At 42.0% G+C, this 22,043-nt stretch overlaps 2 protein-coding genes across 4 annotated transcripts in view; both read left to right on the plus strand.

Moving 5' to 3' along the window:
• nwd2 (NACHT and WD repeat domain containing 2) overlaps nucleotides 1-6,666 on the plus strand; it is a 56,731-nt gene extending 50,065 nt beyond the window's left edge. Inside the window, exon 8 of the mRNA XM_085349546.1 lies at nucleotides 2,770-6,666. Coding sequence (XP_085205672.1) covers nucleotides 2,770-6,666 — 3,897 coding nt within the window. The remainder of the gene's footprint in view (nucleotides 1-2,769) is intronic.
• A 9,078-nt stretch (nucleotides 6,667-15,744) lies between these two features.
• LOC146636521 (uncharacterized) overlaps nucleotides 15,745-22,043 on the plus strand; it is a 29,595-nt gene continuing 23,296 nt past the window's right edge. The window contains exons 1-2 of one of the 3 annotated variants that reach the window (XM_085349554.1): nucleotides 15,745-15,979; nucleotides 16,112-16,189. The gene's annotated coding sequence lies outside the window, so the exon portion shown is untranslated. Of the gene's footprint in view, nucleotides 16,190-22,043 lie in introns of all 3 variants that reach the window. The other 2 variants (XM_085349552.1, XM_085349553.1) reach the window with 2 other exon arrangements.

The raw sequence follows: 22,043 nt of genomic DNA on the forward strand, positions 1-22,043 counted from the left end.
CAAAATGTCCTACACTGGTGTTAGAGTTTGGACTGTTTTATTCTAGTAATACTGATTTTCTTTGCACACTTTAAGGAAGTAGCTGAAAAGAATGAAAGGACAAAGACTGGATTTTTTATTTGGAGCTTAAATACCTCAGTTCTCAGAGTAGCTTTAGGCCTCGGTCGTGTTTTATGATGATAACAGATGTGCGAGGAAATAAAACAGATTTTCATATCATCACCCAAACCACACAGAAATGCAGAATTAAGATAAATATATCGGATGATAAATTAAACTAGCCGTTAAGGAGACTTTAATAGCGTAATACACAGCAATAGGTAATGGGTTCCTAAGAGTGGAATGGCTGCTTTGGCACAGTTAGAGATTACTGGCTATGCAGAAATTAGTCTTTAGAGGCTGCTGAGTTTGCGGCTCGTGATAATCGTCGGCATTTAGTGTACTTAAGGATCGGGTTAATTAAAGTTATGCACATTTATAATCAAGTCACTTTCAAAACAAATGTGCGTTTTATAGTTCTGTGGTGTTTCTGTTGCGGTTATGTTGCATTTTATGTATGTGCTATATTAGTTGGTTGTAATTAAGATGGATGTAGCTACGCTCAGTGGTTTCAGAAGTCCTGTTTTGAAGCCTCGAGATCAACATTTTCCCCGCTGTCTGATTGGTATTTTAAAAGCCAGACGTGGATATGACAGTGTAACAGCGTGCTCATTGGCTAATCACTTATCAATCACCTTGTTAGCCAATGAGCATATCCTGGATAATCAAAGATTGGATTAGCCGCTTTCCCATAGACTTCTTTACAGTCTTTCTTCTTCAGCTCTCGCCCCCTGGTGACCATTAAGAAGAATGCAGGCTTAAGGCACCTCGTCATCAGTGTCACGTTTCAAACCTGTAACAGCCGATTTAGACTCATTCCAGTTGGACATGGAACTGGAAACCCCTTTTAACCCTACGCCGTAACCTTCCACGTAACCTGACATGCACTTCCCGGGACATGTAACTACACGCAGGGTCAGTGCACGCCAGGACGACTGAGCAGTGTCGAAGGTTATGGGTTAAAAGAGGTTTCTGGTTACATTAAGTTATGACATAGATTCATTTTCTCTCCTGGATACTCCCTCTTTTTCTTTTTTTGATAGTTTCAGAAATGCTCCCTTCAGGAATTTGCTGACACGTTTTCATTTGGGACAGGGTTGTTATTCTCTTACTGAAACGTAACATGTGAAACAAACACCAACGAAGACTATAACAATGACGTCGCCCTTTATATAGGTTTGCAGTTGGAAAAATCTACACAGCCAAAACAATAAGAAACGGACTCTTTTTTTTATAAGTTCACAGAACGGATTATTTTGCTATCACGAAAAACGCCTGTTAGCCTTGAGAAACACATTGTCATTGTCTCACCTGGTGCCCAGGTGCTCTATGTGCGTGTGTGTGTGCTGCTGCTCTCTTTTGTTCATCCTGCATCTGTGTGAACATAGCTCCTCACAGCTGCTAACACACTGCTGTGTTGCCTGGCTCACTGACGTTTGTAAATGTGCAGTTCCTAGTGTTAGAAATCCTTTATTTTGTGTGCCATACTGTTTGCTCTGCTGAACAACTTCTGTGTTACTGTTAACTGTCGTCTTTCATTGATGTAAGTCAGTCATGTGATTACAGCTGTGAGTGAGAAGCGTGCACAGTTAATACCATTTGCAGCAGAATGTCACCTCCCCTTGATCCTGGTTCTGCTGGAAGTTTCTTCCTGTTAAAAGGGAGTTTTTTCTTCTCCCTGTCAACAAGTGCTTGCTCGTAGGGAGTTATGTGATTATTTATAATTTCTCTGTATTATTGTAGGCTCTTTACATTACCATATAAACACCCAGCACCAGCCTGGTGTTCCAGGTTTGCAGAAGCAAAGCTTTTAAACATTTTCTACAGTGTTATGAGTTTGCTGTTTTATTGCATTTCAAGTCCTTCAAATTCATTTTTTTTTTTTTTTACTTCTATGTTGGTAATAAAAGCCTGGACACCTTGAACGCAGCGTTGCTAAAATAAACCGATTGTGCACAAAGACAGCCTGTTGTGAGGATGTCTATCATTATAATGTGCTGAAGTACAGTTAGCGTCATGCAGTAACTTTAAAAAATATTTATCTTTGAGCACAGGAAACTGAGACTTTGTATTTGACAGTATACTATTCAAACAGAAGGTCTTAGAAACAAAAGCCGTGCTCTAATGTAAACCTGCCTGAGAATAAAGGCTGTTATCTTCTGCCTGCTGAGTTAAATAAAGGTGCCAGACACTGTTTGAGGAAAAATGTTAAATGATTTTTCTACACATATGTTTGGTCTTTGATATTTACAGTTTTATAAATTCAGCGTCTGCTCACATTCCTTACCCGCAGAATGAGGAATGGAGATGCAAACACATGTAAAACATAACATTTTAAATACGCAGTAGACCGAATCTGTCTGTGTGTGTCTGTCTTTTTCTCTCCCTCTCTCTCAAACTCACTGAAAGTCAAATGTGGAGTGTCTTCGTGTTGCCCTGAATATGTCAGTTAACATTTTTAATGTCAAATGAAATCTCTTCTGGGCCATTTAATGAATTCATGACTGAAATTATAAGATCACTATAGCTTCAAAACTAGAGTAGTTCTCATTTACAGAATATTTTAACGGAGTGTTACACATTACACATGTCCAGTAACTAGAAAATGATTAAAAATGGTTTCCATGTTGGATTTATCCATAGTAATAATCTCTCAATGCTGTTTTTCAGGCCTACACGTGGCTGCAGAAAGAGATGGGCCCTGAAAGCGACCCAGTGGTCATTGTTCGTTATATCGGCTCCAGCCAGCTCTCCACAGACCTACGAACCCTCCTCCAGAGCATCTGTGAACAGATTGCATTAAACTACCGCTGCCTGATTCACTTTTTGCCTAACAAGATTCAGGAGATGAAGGAACTCCTGATCAACCTCTTAGGGGAACCGTCATTCCACAGGCCCTTGGTCATTGTCCTAGATGCCCTGGAGCAGCTCTCTGAAGCTGATGAAGCTCGCAAGCTGTGGTGGCTCCCCATACACCTCCCTCGGACGGTCCGCATTGTGGTGTCAACATTGCCCAATAAACACGGCATCCTGCAGAAGCTTCGCCACCTCATCCATGATGAGGGGTATTACGTTGAATTAATCCAGAGAGACCGCAAAGTCTGCAGTCAGACATTAAAGCAGCAACTGCTGGGGGTGAAGAGAAAGGTCACCTCAGGCCAGCAGATCTATGTCAATGAGGCACTTGCCAAGTGTACTTTGCCAATGTTTGTTAACCTCATCTACAGGGAAGTAGTTCACTGGAGGTCACATAAAGATGTGGACGATAAGTCGCTCTGTTCGACGGTGCACGAAAGCATAGAGCAGTTGTTCTACTCTGTGGAAAACAAGTTAGGCCAACGATTTGTCTTCAGAGCACTAGGGTATATCACCATGGCCAAGGCTGGGCTAACTGAAGTTGAGCTGGAAGATATCCTGTCCCTTGATAACATAGTTCTTGGTGATGTCATTGTGGCAACTTACCTCAAAAACCCATTGAGAATCGCCTATGACTTGATTGCGAAGCTCAGAGAGGAGCTTGAGGGGTATCTGGTGGAACGTCAGGTACGGAACGTCACTTTGATGGTCTGGGCCAACAGGCACCTGCACCTTATTGCCCAGAAGCTGTACCTTAGCAATGAGGAGGACGTGCATCAGATGCATAGCCTCTTAGCTGAGTATTTTCTAGGGGCATGGTCAGGGGGCAGAAAGAAGATCTTTACCTATGATAACAACCATTTCACTTCCTTGAACATTTCTCATCACAAAAACCCTCACCATCAGCAGTCCCATGAAAAGACATCTTCTGATAAGTACTCCTATGACAGACAGACTCCTGAACAACCTTGGGTGTTCCAGTGCAACCTTTTGGAGCCTGACATTTTCTTTGTCAACCACAGAAAAATGACAGAGCTGGTGTACCACCTTACCAGGAGTGGGCGTACAGATGACCTCATGTTTGGTGTCATAATGAACTTCAGCTGGCTCTACACAATGATCAAGATTGGCCAGTTTGAAAAGGCTCTAACAGACATTGACCTAGCTTACAGTTACACCCAAGAGAAAGAGCTGAAGTTTTTAGCCACAACTCTCCGTAGCATCAAAGTAAAAGTGCTGAAGAATCCGGCGTCGCTGTCTGCAGAGCTGCAGCAAAGACTTCTGCCAGTTGTCACCTCCCTGCCTAAACTCAGACACCTCCTTCTGGAGTGTGACAAAGATGGCCCAAAGTACTGCTCTATTGTGCCTCTCCACTCCTCTATGGATGTTACTTACAGTCCAGAGAGGCTTCCTCTTTGCTCCAGCTACATGCAGATTGTGGAGATCCTGCCCACTCTAGCCCCAAACATAGTCCTCGTAGCACTGGAAGATGGATCTGTCAGCACCTGGGATGTAGAGAGCAGGCAACTTCTACGGCAGATCGACACAGCCAGATCTGTTGTGCTGGGAATCAGGTTAACCTCTGATGAGAAGTATCTGGTTGTGGCCACAACTAAAAACACACTGCTCATCTATGATAATCACAAGTCCTGCCTTTTATCTGAGGTTGAAATCAAGGGCTCCAAGCATGCTGGCATCACTGGTGGCGTTGCTTTCATTAACGGTTTTACTTTATCTACCCATCATGCTTTGGCATGGCTTGAGGCTAGTAAAGATGTGAACGTCATTGACCTCCTCTATGGTTGGCCTTTGTACCAGTTCCACTGCTGGTATGAGGTGACTTGTGTCCAGTGCTCGCCAGATGGAATGTATGCCTTCTGTGGCCAGTACCTCAACACGGTCTCCATCTTTCATCTTGGAAATGGTGACAAGTTGGCCACTGTGACGTCTGAGTTTTCTGGAGGGTTTGTCAAGTCCATTCTTGTACTCGACACTCTCAGCCAAATGGTGATGATTGACAATGAAGGCAGTTTGTCCGTGTGGAACACCAAAGAGGTCACTAACCCGAAGCTGATGGAGGATTATGATTGTAGAGGGGATGAGACCGAAGTAGTGGGCATTGAGTTAGCAGAAGACCAACGTTCCATTCTCATTTGCAAGGCTCGAAGTATAGAGGTGCTGGACACAAAAGTATGGAAGATGGTAGAAAAGTTTAAAGCCAAACGTAGTGAACGCTTTGTTGCCGCTGTACTCTCCAAGAATGGCCAAAGCATTGTGGCCTCCATGGAAAATACCTCCTCTATCTTTGTCTGGAGGAGAGACAGTGGACAGTGCATGGCTAGCCTGATTGAGATCTCAGGGGCTATCGTGAAACTCATCAAATCAATCCACCACAACTTGCTCCTTTCGGTTGCCAGCAGTGGAGTTCTGTCTGTTTGGGACATTGATATCATCACCGCCATGTCCAACATTGACAAAACAGGGAAGAAGATCCAGACCTTGCAGCTGTCTGGCAGAGAGGATTATGTGTTTACCATGGACGGCTCAGAAGCTGTCCACAAGTGGAACTTTAGCACTGGCTTCATTGAGACAGTCTTTAAGCACGAGGGCATAGTAGAGAACTGTGTCCTAACCTCCTCAGGGGATCTCATGGTGACTTCGGATGACAAGTCCAGTCAGTATGTCTGGCAAACCAACACAGGAGAAAACATCTTCCGCATCAATGGACAGAGAATATCACAATTGTTAATTACGCACAATGACCAGTTTGTGGTGTCCCTTTGTGAGCAGAATGCCTCCAGAGTGTGGAGGCTTGCTACGGGGCACAAAGTCTGCAACATCTTAGTTACCCTCCAGAATGCACTGATCACCACAGCGAACACTTTCCTTGTGGGAACGTCAAAAAACAAGCTTCTCGCTGTCAGCCTGTGGTCAGGCAGCGTATCAAAGAAGTTTGTCTGCGATGATGGCATTACCATTGTCAACTTCAAACTCATTCCCGACTGCCCTGACTGTGTAGTCTTCATCACGTCCACCGAGACAGTCTTCATCTGGAGCGTTGCAGATGAGTCCGTTTGCAGGAGAGTCCAGTTGCCAGCCAATTTCCTCAAAAATCTAGAGGACTTCCAAATCTCACCCAACGGAAAATTAGGGATTGTCTCCAAAGGTGACGAGAATATTAATGTCTTGGACCTTCACAGTGGGAAGCTCAGGCTTGTTCATGCCGCCGGTATAATTTGGCGTCAGAAGTTATCAAGAGATGGGCGTTACCTTGTATACATATGTTTCCGGAACTGTGACGAAGACGACGACGCGGGCGTTGTGTCCAACCTGATCGTGATGCGCCTTGCCGATGGCAAGAGCATTGGCACATGCTCGCTTTACAAGACCCCCACCTTCCTGTCTCTCTCCCAGCGAGCACTAAACATCATCATCGGCTTTGAGGACGGCAGCATTGGCACGTACACAGTAGTGGATCGTGTGGATGCTGCCCTCAAGATAAAGATAGCCACCTCCAACAGCCGCCAGATTGTCAACAATGCCTCCCAGAAGGTCCGTCCCAAATGCAGCAATCATTCCTTTAAGACTGTTGCCGACTGCATTTGGAGAGAGTCAACAGAGGTCTTTTCCAGGGACAGCCCCATCAACGTGTCCGACTCTGGAGAAGGTGAGTCGACAACACCTACGAAAAAGACTGAACTGCTGCAGTGACAGGTGGAGAACAGAGGAGTGGGAGGAGCTAAGGTGGGAGGGCGGAGACAGGCGACAAAGCTTAGAATCTCTGGGGTCGCAGTTGATTCTTGTTTACAGCCACGTGATTCAGCTGCAGATGTCAGCCCTATGGGTAGTTAATGGGCCGACCGGTTTTTATCGCTGCACTCAAGTTATGTATGAATTACTTCCAACTTACGACACACTTTGTTTTACGCATTAAGACTGTTAGAAAATACTGTTTTTTCAAAAGAAAACACATGTAAATCGTGTGAAGTATTAGTTTGCCATTATGTGTCCTTTTGCATTTGAAGAACAAAGTTATGATTCAGAAGTCTCGTTCAAACATTTACAAAGCCATTCCAGTGATCTCAGCCACTATCATCCTACCATATCTTTATTTATATTGTGCACATTAAGCCATACTGTTGTTCGTAAAAGAGTATATTCATGTTTGTATTAATATCAGGCTGTACTGTACAAAATGGAAGAACTATGAACATATGTACATGTCTCTTTTTGGCTGCTGCAATTTGTCCTTAAAAAAACTAAACAAAAAAGTTATGTTGTGCTTAATGCAATCAAAGTGAGTGCCTGGAATTTAAAATGTTCTTTATGTGCAGATTACAAGATTTATGAAAATGCAGGGAATTTGTACACACAGTCTACGCACCGTTGCATAATACTTGCATTGACGCCAGATGTGAGCGATCAGTGTACTGGTCAACAACGCGGGAGATGGAAGGCATTGCTCTCTGTAACGATAGTTGTAGAAATTTCTTGGAACAGTTTACGTAAATTGGATGTGAATTTGCCTGCAGTTCCATCAGTTTGTCTGCTGTTCGTTTTTTTAAGGGAAACACCACTATTGAGCATAAAAGTAGCATAGCACCATGCACATTCACGCCTTAACCAGTGTATTTGCTTTAGGCTTAGTGGCGTTTGTTCAAGTGTTTCAGTATTAAAGAAAAGAGTGATTAGCCCAATGTTTCTCTGAAACAGCTCGGCCGTGTGAATATATTTAGAAGTGTAGGCTGTAGGTGGAAGCACTTTATAAGTGGTTTTTGTGAGAAATTATTAGATTTATTCATATGAGACGTATAAATTGTTGAAAGTGATCTAGGTTTGTCTTAAGATTTATCTACAGAAAGACACAAGCTATTCGGGCACTTGCAGGCTACAGCGGGCTCACTTGAAATGCTAGTCTCTTCATATGTGCCTGGTATCATTACAAATGTCGATGCTGTCGTTTTAGCAGCTGACGTCATAGTGGAACAGCTTTGGTAATCAGTGGTATTAAATATGGGTCGGTACTTGACATTGTTTGTCACCCTGTGTAAAAACTTTGGACAAGACACTGAAGATTCTGAATGTGGAGGGAAAATGTATCATGTGGTGGATATTTCAGCACAGATGTAAAGCAGAAGTTACATTTTAAATGTACATTTTTAAGTTGGACTTCCTGCTTTTATTTCAAATTGCGTGCCACGTTGACACCGTTACATTTTTCTTACACATTCACCAACTTTAGTTTTCATGCTGTGTTTTTTTTCACAACTTTTCAGAAGGTGATTTCTAAATTGTTTCTGAGCTCTATTAAAGTCATTCTAGAAGAAAATCTCACCACTCAGCAGCCATCTTGCTAACACCTCCGGGCCCTTAAAACAAGTGCTAACAAGACCAACTCCTTATCTAAGTCAGTGGGGTGAGACCCATTACTTTAATCCTGTCGAGGCCACTTCAGCCAAAATGGGATTTGTATCCTGTCTGCAGTAACTTTTATGTGGTCCAAGGTGCCTCGGACCTTCCAACCCGTCCATATGTTGAAAGCTGGGAGGGGAGCAGCAACACCTTAACAAAGCAGACTGAGCACCAGTGGCATTAGACAGAGTTGGCCAATAGTGGGTTGCAAAGAATCTTGCAGATGCAATTGCACACCCTAACTGAAGGCTACTTTCAGCCACTCCTTTATTCAAACGGGGTCCCAGCGTGTAGTTCCACATATTTGATTTGGCAGATTTTTATACCGGCAACCGCTGAGGCATTTCTGTCTCCTCCCAGGATCAAACTAGGGGTCTTTCGCTTGTTAAAAAAAGGGTAAAGTACCACACTATGGAGCCACTTATTGAATTTTGCACATAGGATGGACAGAAGAGAATCAGCTGATCCATCAAATTATGCCCATTTTCAGTGATCACCTGCAACAGCAGTTACAAAGTTTAGTGACTTTGCTTTTACTAAGTTTGCACAACTTTATGGCTCAGTCTTGAGTGCCAATTTGAGCAACAGCTCTGGATCATCCTAAGAGAGCACACGCAAGTATTGGACAGCAGCTCTTAATTTTCAGCAGTCTGTCTTTACAAACATTTATGAAAGATTGAGTCTTGAAGAGCTCACTGAATTTGAGCGTGGTGCTGTAGTAGGATTCCACTGTTTCAAAAAATCTGTAAAACTTCCTAGATATTCCACCATCAGTTGTAAGTGTGGGTGGGAATGAGGAGTTTGGGAACCCCAGCAGCACAGGCACGAAGTGGCAGACTACCTAACAATAAAAAGCACGGTTGTTGATTGAGCTCCAAACCTCCTCTGGCATTAACGTTGGCACAAAAACTGTGTGCTGGGAGCTTCGTCGCATGGGTTTGCATGGCTGAGCAGCTCCCGCAGCTGTAGCGTGTTGCTGGCTCAGTACTTTCGTCCACGTAGCATATTTCCAGCTTCTGCTGCAGCTCTTTGGAGAGGTGGGAAGCACGGCCATCTTTAAACATTCGTGTCTCTCTCTGATCTTTTTGACCCTTGCCCGATAAATCGGACCCTGATAACATTATGACATGTTGAGATCAGCTGACAGTCTGAAGGAATATTGGAACATCTTTGAGCTCGTACCTTGCAGGTGCCATGGGTGGCTTTTCTTTTTTCTCTTTTCAAAGCATGACTGTAATTGAATTTGTCTCAAGCAGTGTTGAGCTGTGGCGAGTCCAAACTTTACCGAGGCATGACAGAAACAAAAAACACACACTTTCACTTTGACATATACTTTTTAAAGGGCTATTCCATCTTATTCTATGTTTACCAGTTTTGAAGAGTTAAGATAAAGGCCCTTGGATAATTTCAAACTAAGTAGCAGCACCAAGCTTTAAAACACTTTATTTCCCTCCGACTCAAGACTTTGGCAAATTACTTGAAAGAATATCTTTTTTTAAAGTCCCGATTATAGTTTGTGATTTACTTTTGTCGACAGTTGTTTCTGAGGCTTGTACTGTAATTATATTGTTACCAAATCGTTTCAGTGTTCGACTGTGATTATGTTTATGATAGAGAAAAACTTGCTATCTTTGCTAAAGAAGTTTAAAAAAAAAAAAAGAGTCCTCTTATAAAATATATCGGAATGCCAGTTTAAGAGTATATTTGAATGTGTCCATATGGAAGCCAGTAAAAATTATTGTATGTTAAGTAACTTGAATGACTTTTAATAACTTACATGTTTGCAACTCATAGTTGACATACTGGTAATGAATGTTTCTATGTATTCTTATCGTCAGGACTGACTTACCTGTTTAGAGATTTATATTTTCATAAATGTTGTACTTACATTTTGTTACAGAGTTGTTTAACTGGAAATTCAAAGAGAAAAAGAAACTTATGTCTGAAGCAATATGAACCTAGTGTGTATGCATTGTTTGTATGAAAATTTTAATGTAATAAAATGGTTCACTTTTTGCCTCCACGCTGCCACCGCCTCTGGCCTTTTCTTTCGTTTTTGCTTTCTGCAACTAGAGGTTGCTGGACCACATTGTCATCGAGTGTCTTCTTTTAGAAATGAAAGCGTTCTTCTTGTGTGTCGAGAGATTCTCTGCTCAGCTCATTCCTGAAGTGCCGGTAGGTGTAAATGAAGTTGCAGAGCATGCTGTGAAACAGAAAATTCGTGAAGGTTTGTTTTTTTCCCCCCGGAGAGCCAGAAAACATTGACAGAGCTGACAGCCTTAAACACACACACACACACTGAACCGAGCTGTAAAATCATTTGATTGGTCAGTAATTGCTCTTCTGCACAAGATGCCCAATGCCAGACAAGCGTGGCGAATATCTCTCCAACGCCGGCTGACGTTGTCATTGTAATTAGGCGATGCGTGTGCGGTGCACCTGTACGCTGCCCTGCACTTGCACACGCTCGCCGAGACACACAAACCTGCACCGTAAACACATCCAGGATCAACCCGTGATTAGCCAATAAAATCCTGTTGCTTTGGGCTACCATTTTAATTTCCCAGTGGTCTAACTCTAAGCAGATCCGTGTGTGTGACCGTGTGTGTGTGTGTCCTGTCTCCACAGCAACATCAGGTCCACAGCAGTCACAGGCTTGGCCACGCCTCCTATTGTAATGACGGTGAGCTCATGTCTGTTGGCTGTTGGGGCTGCTTCCAGTCATTAGGACAACAAGGGCTTGACTATCGCTAGCACATTCCACCTGCAGAGCCACACAGGCCTGTAATTACACCACTTTGTTTGTTCAATGGGAGGTCTCTGCAGGTCACATGGTGCACCGATGTGTGCGCGTGCATGCATGTTTGTCCTACAATAGGTACATTACCTTTTATTTACCCAGCCCTATAAATAGCCACTTCACTGTCAGCAGCATTGAGCCGTCCTTTTTGTCATCCTTGTATTTTTTCAAGTGTGACCTGTATTTCCTGTGATGGGAAAGCCTGTGACTCACCCATATCTTCCTCTCTCCCCCTCCCTACAAGTACACTGTGGCACACCAGATAAACCAGCCACAACTAAACACTTTAACCCCACGGGCACCTGAAATTTAAACAAACTCTGCTTAAAAAGAAAAGAGAAAAAAACCCTGAATCCTATGGTTGTAAGACGCTTTGTATTTGCCTAACTAAAAGCTTTTCGCCAAATACGGGGTGTTTGCACAGGGAGATCACATCAATCTTGTGCCAGTTGCGGGCAAATATTGTATCTGCGAGGAGAGTTACGATGAATCCCATAAATGGAGCGCGACCGCTCATCTCTCATTATCTCGTATTCTCTCCTCTCATCAGCCCGTTGCAGAAGCGCCAAACCTCAGTTACAACTACCAACAAGCCCTGACCTAGTTCCTCTGAAGCACGCCGGGAGCAGAGACGTGTGAGGAAGGCGCTCCTGTCCGAGTCTGCACCTCTGTTTCCATTCCAGGTGAACAGCTGGAAATGGGAGATGTTCGAGGAGCTGTTTGCTCGTGACAGGTTAAAGAGATTACAGTGTCTGCCGTGCGCTGCAGCATTTAGGGGAGAGTTGATGTGATCACAGAAGAGAAAGTCAGACATTATATGGGGTGGACAGCGACCTTCATTTACTAATTGTTCTTATTTTTCTTCTGTTTTCTTGCTTTATATCGATCGGATCAGTGACAAAATTTAGGAGGCAAACACTGGTCTAGCCGTGACTCAGTTCATGTCAAAGTCCATGTACGTTTCTGCAGACTGACACGTCACGCCCGACAATGAGGATATTCAACAGTGTGACATGGGATCAAAGCTTTCTGAAACTGCAGAAGTGACTAAGCTTTAATAAGTGTTGTTGTTTTGGCAGGAGAAAAGGTCAAGACCACAAAGTCGGGGTTTCTGAAACCATGAATGTTTGCCTTTAGAAAGCCCAAAGCTGAATCCTTGACCTTGGAAACAGCAGGGGAGAAAAACATCGGACCACATTTAGTAGCTTTTTACACAGATACTAAAGGTGGTGGAACAGTTTCAAAAGCGTGGCATGAGCTATTTTCTTAGCTGCTATAGAGTTGAAACAAAACGCAATGAAATATAAGTATTTTTTTAGGTTAAAACAAAATCTTGCTGTAAGAATATAGGCATTTAAATGTTACGTAAAGTATTTGAAAGTTGAGAGAAATACATGTCTTAGGTGCACCTTGGTAGTAGTCGGTTAGAACCTTTTTCCTTCTGGACTACCTTCATTCTTTGTGGCATAGATTCAACAAGATGCTGGAAACGTTCAGGGATTTTGGTCCACGTTGACATGATAGCATCATCTGTAATGCCAGTCTTCCCGTCTGCAAACAGCGAGCCCAGCACAAACATGCTCTGTTGGATCTGGTGACTGTGGAGGTTACTTAAGTACAGAGAACTCTTTGTCCTGTTTAAGAAACCAGTTTGACTTTTTTGACTTAGCAGCAGCCATCACAACATGGCTACACCCTTACACCACGAGCAGCCTGAACCATTGATACAAGTCAGAATGGATTCATGCTTTCATGTTGCCAAATCTTTACTCTACCCGGATGTTGCAGCAGAAATTGAGACTCAACAGACCAGGCGACATTTTTCTAAACTTCTGTTGTCCAATTTTGCTGAATCTGTGCAAACTGTAGCTTCAAGTTTTCTCTCCCTAGCTAACAGGAGCAGCATGTGGTCTTCTGCTTTTTGTAACCAATCAGCTTCAGAGTTCAACATGTTGTGCATTCACAGATGCTCTTCTGCATAGGAGTGGTTATTCGACCGTCTCATTCCTATCAGCTCAAAGCAGTCTGGCCGTTCTGCTCTGACCTCTGACATCAACAAGGTATTTTCTCCCAGAGAACCGCCCCTCATTCTCTATAAACAGAGATGGTTGGGTGGGAAAATGCCAGAAGATCACCAGTTTTTGGAACACTTGCACTAATAAAGCAACTTAAATCACTCATTGTGATGCTCGGTTTAAACTTCAGCACGTCATCTTGACCATGTGTAGATGCCTAAAAGCACTGACTTATTGCTACGTGTTTGCCTGATTAGACATTTGCATTAACAAGCAGTTGAACAAGGGTATCAATCAAAGTGTCCATTGAGTAGATCCTTCTCAAAGAGAATCTCCCAGAACCCTGTGACAAAAAAACAACACGGAATAAGCACAGCAATGATATTAATCGGCCTGCATCAATTTGTAAAGAAATAAAAAGGTGTAAACATGACAAGAAGTTCTTTACGGTTCAGCTTCATATTTAGCAGATACATCTGATCCATACAACATAATGAATGAACTCATGTCCCCAAATTCTTTAAACTATCGACTTGTATTTTTTCAGCGACTTAAAGTGTCCGTCCATCCTTCGTCTGCATGAAACCTTCATTCTGCTCAAGAATGAAAGTTAAACATAGAAAACAAGAAGGAAGCAGTGGAGTGAAAACAGACTGAAAGTATTTATGCGGCACCACAGGCTGTATCTTTGAACATGTCTAGGAGGGGACTACTTTGCATCCAATGCGTAACATTGTTGTCATGTTTTGTCTCTTTACCGGAATGTTAGATGTCATCCTGTCAAAAGCTGCCAGAGTGGAAAAATGCCTCCACTGTAGTTTAAGTTTTTCTTTTCCAAACACACACACACACACACACACACACACACACACACACACACACACACACACACACACACACACACACACACACACACTTGTTCCACAATTAAAGGAGAACACCCAAAAGACACTTTCTTCCTGTTATTACATTACTGTCTTTTGTAACACAGCTCCAATGAAGTTTAAAAAAAATTTTTTTTGATCCCTTCAAGGATGAACTTACTCTGTGCATCTGTAAACACTCAAACTTTTTTTTTTAGTTGCATGTCATTATTAGGAAAGTAATTTGTCCCGTAAAAAGTTGCTCGTCCATCCTGCTAATAAATCAATATTTAATAAGAGTGTCGCTTAAGGATCCAGACCAACACACATATACATTCTTGTTGTTATTTTCCTGAGATTTCCTCTAAAAAAAGTTAAGATTTCATTCATTTGCACAATAATAAGTAATGTGAGAGTTACTTTTAAGCCAAACTCATCCAGGAAGTGCACTTCTTCCTTTTTCTTTCTTTTCTGGATGGATGCCAGGCTGCTTTAAGGGGAGAGGGAGTCTCAACTCTAATCACTTCCAAGTCAGATGATCAACTGTGGTCAGGTGGTGGCTTGTCAAGCTGGACGTGGGTTAGGTGGTCAAGACAGGAAGTCACATTAAACGTAAATGACGTTCATTCCACTCAGTTTTAATTCCTTCACCCACGGATTAGACCCACTTCATTAAAGCTTCATACAAACTTAAGCCACTGTGCCAGATATCAATATGCCTGTTAGAGGTGACTTTTATCTGGTACTAATCTGAATTACAGTGATGCTGTGCTTTTTAACAGAAGTGCATAGCCTTCATCACTACAATATGTTCATGATTGTGATCTCTTAAAGCAAATAATTCTTGTAATGATAAGAAAGAGAGGATTAAGAAGAAGGAAAATAGAAGAAAATGTATTTCCAATTTTGAAAATATGTTATTTGGCAACAGATTCGCAATCCACAAAACATTATACATGTATATAGTGTATATATCATTACTAAAATTTATTTATGTGTTCTAATTTTAAAAGTTTTGATCTTGATACACTGTTTCAGGGGTCAAATACTGCTTTTACGGGCATGTTCAAAAACTGACGTCAGAGTGTGTAAAAAATGCAAAGGCAGGCATGCAAATAGATATTTAAATCAAAAACAAGGGAGGGAAATTAATGCTAAAAAAAGACACTGAAAGAAATCACTATGCCAATTTATAGATATATTAAAAAAAATATAACAATACTTTTTTTTAATCGAAATGTTAGGAAATCTCATGTCATTTTCTTGTAATCCATCAATTATGACAAATATTCTAAAATTACCAATAAGAAAATAGGTTTTACAAGATTTAACACCTCAATAAAATAAAATACAATATACACCTCTCTAAGGTAAAAACTTCAAAATATAAGAAGCCGAATTAACTATAAAAATAAAGCTGATAAAAAGGTTTTTTTTAAAAAAAGACGCTATAAGAAGCTGGACGTAAATTAATGAGGTGGGATACAATCACTCAACATTATATATGCAGATAGTTGCAGCTCTTTTATGTCTTTTTATTATAATAAGTTAAATAAAATTAAAATCAAGTTAGCAAAGAAGAAGGGTGCTTTGTAGCTTTTACTGTGAAGGGTGTAACAGGAAGTAGCTCCGCTTTGGTCCACTAGTTTCCCGGAGTAACTCCCCATCAGCGCGCTCCTGCCCGCACCGGAGACATGGGACTGAGGAGTCACCGAGGGGGAAACTCTTCAGCGACTCAACACAACAAACCAAACTAAGGAAAGCAGCTGTGGCTCACCATGTCGTCCGGACTCTTAATTTTCTTACCTGAGTTTTTAACTTTAACTCAGTGACTTTAAAAAAAAAAAAAGGACCGGAAGAGAAGCTAGATAAATGACATCCGTGCATTTTTGATTACCTGGGGCAAAGTGCCACACCTTCGCTCACCAAGACAGGTAGGTTGAAACAGTGTTAGTTTTATTGCTAATCTTCGTTTGCTGCTTACAGTGAGTTTGAAAAAGCTGAATTTGAAAAGTGTTGCTGAGATGTTATTAAAGTGCTGTTTGACGGTTGTTCACCGTCGACAGGTGGACCGGTGCTGTGATGTCAGCCATATGGCGCAAGTGTCCACAGCAGACAGAACACAGGCACAGATAAAATAAAATGTAAGTGTGTTACAGTCGTGCTGTGCCACAGCAAAACAAACTTTAATGTTTAAAACACACACATGGTTTTAGAGTATTTTGATTAGCATAGCTACAATTTGAGGCATTTTTTACAGTGACAGTGGAGGTGTGAGTGCACCTGCTGCACGTAGGACTCTTTAACCTACTGCGCTAAAACAACTAATGGAAATATAGGTATGTCATATAATTTTTTTTATAAGCTATTTTCCCAATGTAGCCCTTACCATTTATGAAAAACCTTTATAATAATTATAATAATAAAAATAGTTATTATTCTTCTCTGTCTTTTCCTGGCATGTGGGTGTAAGAAGTTTAACTACAGTGTTTGTAATTCAAATTTAAAGCATGCTTCGGTGGATGTAAGCCAGGCTAAAAATTTCCATAACACCCTGAGCCCTTTGGTCATGTTCAGGTGAACTGAATGAGAGTGTTGAAAACTGTTGTTATTGAGCTTTGTTGAGTTGGAGCAGACAGGTAGAGGAGCAGGAGGAGGTTGCAAGAGGAGTGGTGTCGATGTGGTGCCCACACACACACTCACTCATGTACATGGCCTTGGGCTGTGTTTGCACATCTAACACGCTGGCTCAGTGAACCCAGGGTCAATGGAGACTTTGTTTCTGGGTCTGTGACCTCGTGTACAGCTGTTATATGTCAGTGATGGCGTTTAGATTATTATAGAGAGTATAAAAGATGGATGGGGCCCGCTGTGACATCATCCAGTGGTTATGGAAGTTTCCTTGGAAAGCCTCCAGTTGTCGCCATCTTGTCGCCATCTTGGCGACAACTGGACGGGTCTGAATGTGAAACTCATCAGCACTGCACGCTCATTGGTTAATGGCGTGTGACTGACAAGTAGCTTTCCGATGAGCATTTTCTTACTTTAAAAGTGACTATAAATGATTCAATATGACCAAACCTCACAAGTGAGACCATAAAACCATCATGAAAGTCACAAATAAAGGAAAGCAAGGGATTTTTCTTCCCCCTAGACAACCAAAAATGTTTCTCAGAACCATTTGGTGATTTGTTGTTGTTGACTCTTAAGTCACTTTCAAGATTCCTTCAACTTGCAGTTTTGTCCAAATTATTCCACAGATTTGTTGATAAAGAAAGCCATTGATTGCAGCAAGGTGCAAAATGTTCAGGTGTGTGAGCTCCACCCCTAAAAGCTCATTTAACTTTTCAAAGTATTTTCTTTGCTGAGTAAAATTATGTCCCTAAAAATTAGCGTGGAGACTAGTGGAGTAAGGCAGGATCGAGTCACCACGCCTTGGCTGGTGATTTACACTCAGTGGTTTGTATTAGCCCATTTGCTTGCCTTTAGTGGCTGACTCCACCCACTGGCAGCTTATTACACAAACCCAGACATTTAAAGTGCATGCAAATACCATTCGCCCCAGGTCTAGTTTGCTTTGTGCTGCAGGATCAGGACACAAACATGAGAACAACTCAGTGCTGGTGTTTACATTACAGTGTAGAAAATAGCTGGCACAGGTAATGTGTCTCTTTTACGTGGACGTGTTGAAGTGTACGAGCAGAGAAATCACTAAAAGGCCAATAAGATAACAGAACAAAGAGGTGCAGCACTAAAATGACCAGAATAAGAAGGGGAAAAGGCTTAAACCAACATGAGAAGCCTTCAGCGTACTGTACGAGGCAGTGAATGTAGGGCTGCTGAGTCATAGACGACCTGCATATCCGACATCCACCGATTGTGAAATCAGTACATTTTAAAAAAAACCATTGATTTAGGTTTCTTAGAATTGTGTTAGTCATGTTATAGTCAACAGTGGAATTTAGTCTGTGTAGGTTCAGTGAAAATTTTCACTTTCTTTGGGTGTTTTCACACCTTTGAAGTTCAGTCCGTTTAAATCGAATTCAGGTTCTTTCTTCCCCCTCTGTGTGGTTTATATGTGCAGGTGTGAACACGGGAGTTGCACTAAGCTGTGGACTGAGGCGTACAAGTATAATTTAAACACCTTTGCATTCTGGGACGTGGCAGGGTACCGCCTACTTGTTAAGTGATGAGGTGTCAACCGTGCTTCTGTGTCCAGGCTCCTACTGCGTTACTTGAGGCTTTTATCGTGTTTTATTTAATATAAACAAGACTCTAAAAATAATCTGTGGTTTTTCTCTGCCTTTCTGTTTTTCAACTTTACCTGTTCATGCGCAGCACATCTTTAAGGTCATGGTTTTAAACCCCACCATGTAACTACAGCCCGGCTCGCGATGTGAATCAAGATTTTGAGTGGATATACGAAGCTTAGGATCTGGAATTTTTCATAGTGAGTCATCCAGACCACGCAGTAGCATATTGATGACTAACCTCATGTTGTGGATGGATCATCTCGACCGTTCTTTTGATTGAAGTTGGCTCAGTTTTTGGCGTCTTTTTCCTGCCATGTGATTTAATTTGTGGCTGGCTGTCAGGGACCTTCAAATTGACTTTTACTGAGGGGAACAAATTTAATGTTCATCCTCCATCTTCATTCTGCTAAATGCAGGGGTAAGGAACTACAGGCCTCGAGAGCCGGTGTCCTGCAGCTTTTAGATGTGTCCTTGATCCAACACAGCTGATTTAAATGGCTAAATTAGCTCCTCAACATCTCTTGAAGTTCTCCAGAAGCCTGGTTATGACCTAATCATTTGAGTCAGGTGTGGTGACCCAGGGTGAGATCTAAAACCTGCAGGACACCAGCTCTCGAGGACTAACATTCCCTACCCCTGTGCTAATGTGTTTATATTATCCTAACTAGCTCTGTAGCTAGCCACCAAGTACCACACAATTAAATGGCACCTAGCCCAACCTCAAAAACCCTCCAAAGTTGCTGCTGTTCAGTTTTCTGTCTTTTATTCAAGTCTAAAGTATTAGCAGATTTTAGAAATCTCTCAGTGAGAACTTGGTATATCGTCTTTGCATAGAAGCTAGCATGCTAACTTCTGAGGTAATAAAAAAGTCCTGAGTACATAAATGTACATGCACGGTCACTATGGGTTTGCAACTGGCTGTAAAATTAATGAGAATTCTCTGCGTTATCCACCAGGCCACACTGCTTTCTTCCTGTTTTTGCTTTTGTTGTACTTCCGACCAATGAGCTAACTAACTGTCCGAAATCACGAGGTTTGTAGTGATGTGTTTTTGCTCACTTGGAGTTTTTTCTTTTCTGATTCGGACCACAGTAAATTAACTGTAGGTGTGAAAACGCCCTTAGAGAATCCATCAAAAGGGTCATCAGGATCATTGGCAGCACTTAAAGTTCACATGATGCTAGCCTCTGTATTTGCTAGCAAGATAGCAGGTAGATAGCATTTATTAATCTGCAGCCTGATGGAAAGATTGAGGTTGAGTGAAAGAACATTTTGGGAGTATCAGGACTATGTAAGACCAGTTTGTCATGCTCTGCCACCATACAGTCAGAATAAAAGCGTGCTGATCTATTATTACCTGCTAGCTGATGATCTGAAGCCTTTACTTTAATGATAGTGACCCTCTGATGAATAAACCATTGATGTAAATCTGGCCTTCGGGAGATAAGACTTTATTGTCAGAGTAGCTATACAGCAAAACTTTGTTCCATAGCAGGCAGTGCAGTGTTTGTGTACTTTGTGGTCTGTTTGTTTTTGGTTTATCATTAACATTTATTGTGTAAATCTGACTTTCCTTTGAACGCCCTGTCACTGGATGTGCATCTGGCCTTTATTTTCTTTATAGAAGAGGGTTATTTTTATTCAAATGTTTGACTTCTGTTCAAGGGCAACAATCATCAAGAAAACATGAACCAGTGTGCATTTTACATTCATTTCATCTGTTTTGCTTTGATTTATTAATTTCAAGATGATACTTCGGGCTGCTGCAAAGACCACGATTCATTATACTGAATAATTAATCTACAGTTTGGTCACTTTAAATATGTCCAAGTCCGTATCAGTGGTTAAAAGGGGTGCCTGCACGAGCTCACAAGTATATGAGATATCGTGCACGCGAAAAGCAAATGATGATAACACAAATGGAAGGATTGCGAGGAACGGAGAGGGCAAAAACACCGGCACAGGACAAGAACGGAGCAGCAGCAGGAGCTCCACAAATCCCACATGTGCCAGTCCCTGCTTTTTAATCATTAACTTGTTTTGTTTGACCCACAGTGGGTCACCTTGGGCACCAGGAAATTCTCACTTTTCTACACAAAACAACTTAAAAATCAGTCAAAAGGAAAAAGAGCACTTCAAGTGTTCCTGTTGTGCACCATGGTGCAGTTGGTTTATGCAGATGTGAACACTGTAGTCGCACTCGGGTGTAGAGAGTGACAGCTGAGAGGAGGTTTTTGCAGTCTGGGTCCAGACGAACCCCAGAAGGGTTACTTTATGGGTGAATGTGACGGAAACCAACTACTAGGTGTACACATGTTTGGGCTTAACACCTTCCTGCAGCCAGGTATGCTTTGCATTCTGGGATGTAGCAGAGAATGTCTGCAGTACATCTTCCATATTGTTCAATAGTCCAGAACACAGCACCTTCTTCCAGTATAAGCTCTTCCTGCTCTGACCTCGTACACATCTGGCCAGTAAGCAGACAGAATGTTCTCACGTGGTTTGCAGTGACGCCTTTTAGTTCACTTGAAACTCATCAACTGATTTGGACTCAAGCAAATGGCCTATAGGTGTAAAAACCCTCTTGAAGTTGAGAGGTTTATTTCTGTTGTAAATTCATAGAAAGAGATCAGGAGACAGGGAGACGGTTAATGAAAACAGATTAAAAAAATTAATCTGCAGCAGTCTTGGTAGCAGGAAATGATTATTGTGATTTAACCAAGCAAATAAAAAGTGTGAAAACTTGAGTTTATGGTAAATTGAATCTCTGAGTTTTGTAGTGGTTTAGAGATAAAAGAATAACATCTGAAGACATCACCGTGGGGAAAATGAAAACACTTCATATTAGCTGCAGGCCTTGGTCCACTTTTTTATTAGCTGAACTTCTTTAAATTCAGTTCTGCCTGGCTGGCTGTGCGTTATTTAAAACTGAACTCTTCTCAGGCTCTTCGTGGGCTTGTTTACTTGCTAAGGCGCTGTGGAGGGCTCCTGGGTCAGGAGGATCCACGGGAGGAAAAACGGCAGCAGGTCTGTGCGCAGTGTGAGAGAGCGAGGCGAAGGGAGAGCTATTGATCAGTGTGGGCTGCTGGGTATTAGAGAGGAGACAGGACTTGTTTTCATCAGACTGCCGCCCAAGGCCATCACAAAAAGGATGTTTGTACACAGCACATCATATTACACATGCGCAAACACACACGCATGCACTCGCAGCTAAAATTAGAGGAGATATTTTCATATTTTGCAATGACACGCCGCTAACACGTTGTGTGATCGTGCACGCACTTGTTTACACAGCAGGCCGTACGTGGAGTTTAACGTGAAAAGAATGCCCGAGATTGTCCGCTAATGAGGAATGACTTCACGTAAATGGGTTGCCCTGACAACTCACCATGGATACACTCGCCTAATCACACCTGGCTCATTCAAATCAGCCACCTCAGCGTCAGCTAGCCGAGCTCACTTGTCAAACACACAAAATCCAGAGTGTCACTTTGAAGGAGAGACTCTGTCTGTCTCGTGCCACACATTGAAGAGTTCTTCCCGTCTTTGTGCGAGCTGCAGAAAATACTGATGAAATGCTCAAAAGTTCTGTGGGAAGCATTATCAGGTGTGCAAGGTTATCTCATCTTCGTTGTATAGCAAGTTATGAAAAGCAGGATAAAGCTACACCGACTTTAAAATAGCGTATTGACATTTCAGCTTGATTTTAAAAGCCTCCGGGCAGATAAGAGGCCTAAATTGACCA

Source organism: Diplotaxodon limnothrissa, linkage group LG3, assembly GCF_057381915.1.
Source record: "Diplotaxodon limnothrissa isolate DT_005_m linkage group LG3, D_limnothrissa_male_GT1.1, whole genome shotgun sequence".
NCBI lineage: Eukaryota > Metazoa > Chordata > Actinopteri > Cichliformes > Cichlidae > Diplotaxodon > Diplotaxodon limnothrissa.